At 33.6% G+C, this 7,731-nt stretch overlaps 1 protein-coding gene across 1 annotated transcript; it reads right to left on the reverse strand.

Moving 5' to 3' along the window:
• Positions 1-543: 543 nt before the first annotated feature.
• Positions 544-2,905, reverse strand: LOC132062921 (uncharacterized). The gene is made up of 4 exons (XM_059455388.1): positions 2,534-2,905; positions 1,904-2,014; positions 1,145-1,225; positions 544-870 (listed from the first exon to the last, which is right to left on the reverse strand). Exons 1-4 carry the CDS (start codon positions 2,774-2,776, stop codon positions 796-798), a joined length of 510 nt encoding a protein of 169 aa, XP_059311371.1. The 5' UTR covers positions 2,777-2,905; the 3' UTR covers positions 544-795.
• Between the last annotated feature and the right edge of the window lie 4,826 nt (positions 2,906-7,731).

A 7,731-nucleotide genomic window follows, 5' to 3' on the forward strand; every position in this document is an offset into this window, starting at 1 on the left:
AACGGGGATTCGAACCCAGACTCAGGTATAAGGCCATTTTTCAAGCGAAGGAAATTTAAAGACCACAAATATGAGGGGCAATATTTAAAGACCACCCCAAAAGAAGGGCAATCTGCGTAATTTTTTGATTATTCTTATATATGGCCCAATTAAAGTAAAGCCCATAACTAATATTTAATGAAGAACAAATCTCGTCCATTAGATTGGTTACTTGATGGACGTACCGTATTAAGTCTCAACCCTTATAAATTGGTCATCCCTCCACCCATTAGGGTTACCACAAAATCTCTACATCTTTTCCATCACTAACGGCTGTGGTAACATAAGGCTAGGGCAAGGAGGTAGAAACCAATTCTGACTAATGCTTCCGTTTCTATAATAATATCTTCCGCTTTAGGTATGCTCTCTAATGAATCAGATGTGAGATTATCGTGTTCAAGATCCTGATATGTTTATTAAATTTATGTGATAGCATGAACGTCTGTGCTTAAAGTTTATGTTTACAAGTGATGCATAACAGAAGGATGAATAATATGAGGAAAATTGAAAAATATCAGTTCAATATAGTGAAATTCGTGAATACAAATACACATCTCCACAATTTACATCTGAAAACTCAAAGAAATACCAACATCGTTGATCCTTTTAAGGATGTGAAATTAGACTTGACTTGTCAAACTCAAAACCAAAAAAAAAAAAAAAAAAAACCAGTGAGATTAAAAAAGTAACAAATATCAAAATGTAACAAACTAAAAGTCCAATGTGACGGTTTCTATTCTTGGTTATAAAGTAGAATTAGCGGAGGGATTCTAAATGCTTGCTCAGCTCCTCCAATTTCTTCATCCTCAGTGTTTCACTTTCACTTACCAACTGTCCATTGTTCACAAGAAAAAAAAAATGGAAATATATCAAAAATACAGAAACACAAAACATATAAACTTAGAAATATGATCACTACGGGAAAAAAAAATGAAATTCATCGTTGATATATTGCGAAATAGCGCGTATTGTTTTATTAATCCGTCGTGAAATAGGAACACCGATGAAATTTTACTGTCTAACGATAGAAGTAGTCGGTCACTAATTCTTATTTTTCTTGTAGTAGTGTTAGTTCAAAAAGACAAGAAGCAAAAAGCTTAATTACCTCCATTAATTTGGTAATCAGTTGAGCTTTTTCCTTGCTTTTTGCATTGAATGCATCAAGGGCTTCCTTGTATTCCTTTTCCTGAAATAAAAAAGCATTATAACTCCATGATTCAATAATTAATTCCATCTTGGTATTTCAGACCCCAACATCAACCCGTTTTCAAAAAAGAGAAATCGGATTTAGAACGGGTTATGTTAGTTCAGCTGAACAGATTGCTTTTGGCTCGAATTATATAATCATATGCAGAATAGAAAAGAATTAACCATATGTGTGTAAAGATCACAAGACTCTTTCTGAACCACTGACTTAAGATCTTGAAATCTCCTATGTACCCAATTATGTTGCTAGAGTCTCGAACTATTCAAAGATACCAACGGGTGCGTGTCGGATCTTCTAAAAATAAGGTATTTTTTTAAGACTCGATACGAATACTATATCATTTTTGGATAATCCGTGCAATATAGATGTCCAAGCAAAGCCTATATAGATGCTTCCACCCAACAGTGTTCTTCTCTGCTTATAATAATAACAACAATAATATTGGTGGTCCTACTCATCATAGTCTTGATTACTGTGTGTGAGGACAGAAAGTCTATGATTCCTGTTCGAATCCGAAGACATTTTAGAATACCAACTGCCATAAAACAAAAATGTCTTGTCTGTCTAACCCTGTCTTTTAATAAAGTAAGTATACATGTTAGTTAATATTCCTAAAGTAAAAAATAAAAATAAAAATAAATTAGTTTAATGTTTCACCTTTCTCTGGCAGCTCTGTCCCAACGGCTTTAATTCACGATTTACTAAGTCAATCTTCTTCCTCACAGTTGTAACTTCCTTCCCAGCTGGATCAACAAATGTTTCAAGCTTCTACTTGATTTTCCATTTCAACATCACAAGAAAAAAAAAAAAATCTCTTGTCAAGAATAAACTGATTGTAATACAGTACGACAAGAACTCTCTATAACAACATTTCATTATAATGGTCAAGTTTTTTTTTTTTTTGAACCGATTTTTAAGAGGTTTCACCGTACTAGTACTAATAATTAAAAGGAGAAAAAAATGCTACATTTTTCTGTTTAAGTTACTAAAATGTTACTAATAACTATTGTGACTGGACTCGGTGTTATAGAAGATGTAGCACTGGAATTTAGATCATTTGTTTGAGCTAAGAGGTATGCCAACTCGTAGAATGAGAAGTTATTCCCATTCCAATCGAGTATGTCCACCATCACAAATGCCAGAATCAGGAAAGATGGCTAGAGAGTAAACGGAAAAGGTAGTAAGGACTGACACAGCCACAAAAGCATTTATCTAAGAAAGCAGTAATAGAGCACGCAACGATAAAGGCAAGAGGAGTGTCCAGATGAATCATGTAGATGTACATACCTCGCGAATTTCAGCTAAACGCTTAGTTTCGTCCTCAACGCGTCCTAATTGAGCTTGAACCTTATCAGATACTTCTTTTCTCTTCCTCTCGATCTCCTCTTCCTTCGCGCGAAACGCGGTCAATGCTGATCGTGTCATCTCTTCATCCCTGTCATCGATCATCGGGCTCCCATTGTAGTTTAACATCCCTGAGTTTTTCACCTTTACAATTTGCTGCTGCTCCATTTGCTTAGGAGTAGTCATTTTGCCTAAGTCCTTTTTTTCTCTTTCTGTCCTCTTAGGCCTTTTTATGCTTTGGAATGGAAAACAAAAATGTTGGCTTCTGGCTTTTTCTGCTTTGCTTCTATTATCGTAAGATGCTTACCTAAAGTCCTAAACATCTTGCTTTCTTTATAACAAATCTTGATTGAAGAATTTACCACAATGCCCTCTAGAAGATTACTCTTTAAAGAAACATAAAAGATTTCACTAATTTTTCTTTTTCCACTCATGTTTTATCTTCATTATTGCGCAAAAAAAAACTTGTACTTTTTTGCACTTAGGAAATGCTTATAGTATTCTTCTTTCCGGGTTGTATAATATACAGAAGAGTCCAAATTTTATAGATCAGTATAAATAATTTTTATATCATTAGGTTATTTTCACTTGTTGTAGTAAGTAACATATTTTATTCTTAAGATGCAAACATATTTTATTCTTAAGATGCAAATCCCGCATTTTTAAGAAATTTATATCATTTAATGGCCTAATAATATAAAGAAATATTTATACGGACAGTGTATATTACTCTGTACAGAAATTCTTCATGGATGATCTTGCCTCCTAGACTTGTTTTGGTTAGGCTACTGTTTTCCATAGTTTGGTGCATTGGCAAATTCATGTAACTACTATAGTTATTCTCAAATAGAACATATTATACTGTTAAAATTCACTTCCAAATCAACTAAAACTATGCATTTTCAGAATTCCAAATATTCACTGTTTTTTGAGTCATGGACTTATGTGAGTTTGTGACAAACTTCACTTGTTTGGGAAATGGTAGAGATAAAAACGCTAAGTGATTTTTTTCATCTTTGTAAGTTTTGGTGGACAGAATTACTCAATATCGTACTGGTGGGAATTAACATGTACCTCGTAGAATTAATTTAGGTGCGCGTAAACTAGTCCGGACATCACCAGAAAGAAGTTAAAAGTAATCTGATCCAAATTCAATAATTTAGTGATAACGAGTATTGGTTGAAGGGTCTTGAAGAGTATTGGTGAAATATTCTTTTTCCTACAAAGATTTGGGTGCTTGGCCTACAAGATTTCTTGACAAATTGGATAGTAAGTCTTCACCTAATTTAATTAAAAACAAAACAAATATATTTGCATGAGAGCCTTAGGGTCCAAGACAGAGTAGGAGAGAAGTGTAATCTGCTGGCTGCCTTTTTCAGATATGATTGCTCCGACCTTTTTTCCTTACATATTTTTCAATTTCACACCTCATTCTTTTGACAGGTGTTTACTAAAGAAAAAGCAAAAACTGGGCCATTTTTCTCATAAGTTTGACTATACTTTTTCTCATTGTGTCGTGTGATGAGATGGAAATGAGCTCTCAAGAGATCTCAGGTTCGGGTTCGAGTTCGAGTTCTATAGATAAGAAGCTCTCCTGCTATTTAATGGGTTTTGATCTGCAAAATGAATCTAAATTAGACAGGTCGGTGTGATCTTTTCCTCCTTAATTAGAAGTCTCAAGTTCGAGTCATGAAAATGGAGAAATTTATGGTAAGTAACCCTCTTTTCAATGAATCTTATGCAACATGAATATAGAGTAGTCGAGCTAGTGTGCACTCTCCACTCTTAATCAAAGTTCTTCGATTCGAGCCCTATAAATGGAGAGATTCATGGTAAAAAGCGTTCTCGCCCTATAGCTTATGCAACACGAATCTAGATGGTCGAGCCAGTATGCTATTTTCACCCTAATCAGGGATCTTGAGTTCGAGCTCTAGAAATGGAGAAATCAATAGTAAGAGGTGCTACCGCCTTTCAATAGATTTTATGAAGCATGCATCTAGACTGGTGGAGCCAATGTGCTCTCTTCCCCTTAATTAGAGATCTCAGGTTCGAGCTCTAGAAATGGAGAAATTCATGATAAGAAGTGCTCCCGCCTTTTAGTTGGTCTTATGCCATACAAATCTAAGCTAGACGGACCAATAAATTTCAATTTTCAAATACTAGATGCTTAAACCAAAAAGAAAATACTATACTTTCTGAAATTTTGAAAGATCTTATACATTCCTTTTTCTTAACAATTCTTTTTGTCGTCTTAACAATTCTTTTTTTCTAAGTTAATTTTTAAAAGCTTTAATTTGCTATTTTGTTTAATTAATCTTCTTTTGACAATTAAACCATCATGATTAAGGTTAATGACAGCTTATTTTCTTGTTTGATTTTCCTTTCCTTTTAAGGTAGGGACCAAATGAATACTAAGATAACTCAAACTAGTTTTATTCTTTACGATGAATATGTTTCTAATTATGAACCATTGAGAGCCTTTTTTTAGCATAACGGTGAAAATGAAAATTCTTAAGGTGATGAAAAAAAAAAATTTATTTTGGCTAGGCCTAATGTAGGGCCACCTTTGATTTATCATTCAAAAATTTGAAATCCAGCAATACGTTCTAATCATTTGGGAGAGTTTTTCTTTTTCTTTTTTCAAATTCCCAATTATAATATATACCAAGACAGAGGCAGGATTGTACTGAATAAAAGTAATTAGTTTTCAATACAATAACATTTTTGCACTTACCTTTTTCGTTTGAAAGCGACAAAGAGCTGCTTATTCATCTTTTCTGTCCTTTTTTAAAATTTAAACTGCACAATTCAAATTTCAGAATTTATATAACTTTATTTGTATTTTTAGAAAAATTATTCCAATAGAATATTATCATTGTAACGAAGGAATAAACTCAAAAATAACGGCGAAAGTGAGATTAAGATGTACTTCAACCATGCTAATGGAGTTTGAACTATGAGAGTTTAAACTTCAGGATTTTTTTTTTCCTAAAACAGTTCAAACTTCAAAAGAAAATTCAACTTTTTGAAATTTAAACTTTTATCAGTTCTCGAAGGAGATAATTTAACTTGTATAAGTTCACACTCCAGAATACTGTAGCGGAAATGCACCCAAAGGTGTGGTCTAGTGGTCAATGAAATTAATTAAAACTTGATAAACTATGAGATCTCAGGTTCAAATCCCAGTAGAGACAAAAACAATATGTTATTTTTTCTCATCTGTCGTTTATAAATTAAACTTCGGGACATTAGATATCCAATCAACAATATCAAATGTTATTTTACTAAGTTATGGATTTAATTTTGTTAGATGTTTAATAATTTACTTAATTCTAATTTAGAAATACTAAATTGGAATTTTTACTCATTATAGCTTCTTTTAAGACCTAATTATTAATATTAACAACCCTTTTATTTAATTATATTTAGTAGCTAATTAACTTTTCTAAATGACAAATGGTAACTATATTAAAAATATATACCCAAACACATATATCTTTCTTTTTTTCCAATCACTACCCATTTCAGATTTTTCATTTCTCAAAACCCTAAAAAATCTCTCTCCCCTTCTCTCAACCACCACCACCATGGCCGCGCCGCCCCTCTCTCTCTTCTCCCTCTCCCTCTGTGCTCACCCCTCTCTCTCTCTCTCTCGCCCCTTTGTCTCTTCTCCCTCTCCCTTTGTGCTCACCCCTCTCTCTCTTTTCACTCTATCCGGTGAGGCGATGGCACAGATCCGGCCGTGTGTATTGTTGGTGGCGGCGGCGGCGATGGCACTGATTTTGAGATGGCGGCGAAGAAGATGACGTGGAGGTGGAGAGATTAGAGTTTTGTTGGTGGTGGAAAGGTTAGGGTTTTTTTATGGTGGTGGTGTCTCAGATTTGAGTTTTTGGTGGTGGTGGTGTCTCAGATTTGGGTTTTTGGTGGTGGTGGTAGTGTCTCAGATTAGGATTTTGGCGGTGGTGGAGAGATTAGGGCTTTTGGTAGTGGTAGTTTCTCAGATCTGACCGTGTGTATTTGTTAAAAGCCAAATACAAAATACATTCAAACATCTACATCTCACAAATACACTGTTTTTTAATATATTTGTCTTTGTATTTTTTGAGTGTATTTTGTTAATTTTTGTCTTTGTATCTGAATGTATTTGTTGAAATCCATTCAAATACACGAAAATTTGAATATATTTGGTTTCATATGTAGTTGGAATGTACACAGTGTATTTGAAATACATCAAAAAAAGCCATTGAAATACATAAAAAAAAATCAATAAAATACATAAAAAAAATCACTGAAATACATCAAAAAAAATAATCACTGAAATACATCAAAGCAAAAAAAATCACTAAAATACATCAAAAAAAATATATTAATATCTAATTTAATAGCTCCACCATTAAAGACTAAAATCAAAGATCCTATTTTTTTACCGTGTTCTCATGTATTTATTGGCAACAAATACACGCGAAAACATACACTATTTTGCTAAAATGTAGCTACAAATGGTAATATTTAAAAGGATAGCTACAAATGATAGGAAGTTACAATAAGATAGTCATTTGAGTAAGTTTGCCTACTAAATTTGATCGTGATAGATGGACTTCTAGCTCCGACCCTAAATATAATTGAAACTTTACAGGTAAAACTCAAATGAAATCTCGCTTGGGCAAGAAAAAGGCGAGAAGCCCACAACCTTTAATTTAGTCTCGCTTAGCGAGAGCATGCCAAGAAAGTACTAGAGCTACTTGTTTCCACGAAGACCTTGGGAACTTGACATTTTTTAACTTTTGAGTGCTCAAATGCTCTATTTTTTTCTTTTTCGATTTTTATTCGGTGTTTAATATTTGTATTGAAGCTCTAATTAATATTTTTTGGGCGGATTATCCTTCTTTTGGGGTGGTCTTTAAATTTTGCCCCTCGAATTGTTGGTCTTTAAGTTTTGTCTTTCGCTTGAAAAGGCCATGAAAATACCACCGGTATTCGCATTCGAACCCCGCTCAATTAGAAAAAAAAAATTGCAAGGCAAAGGCTTTGCAAAAAGTTATGCCTTATGCGGAATACTTTGCCTTAAGGCATAACTAAAAGTCTGCACCATACGGCAGAACTTTTCTTTAAGGCATAGACTGCACCTTATAAGGCAAACT

Source organism: Lycium ferocissimum, chromosome 7 (assembly GCF_029784015.1).
Source record: "Lycium ferocissimum isolate CSIRO_LF1 chromosome 7, AGI_CSIRO_Lferr_CH_V1, whole genome shotgun sequence".
Classification (NCBI taxonomy): Eukaryota; Viridiplantae; Streptophyta; class Magnoliopsida; order Solanales; family Solanaceae; genus Lycium; species Lycium ferocissimum.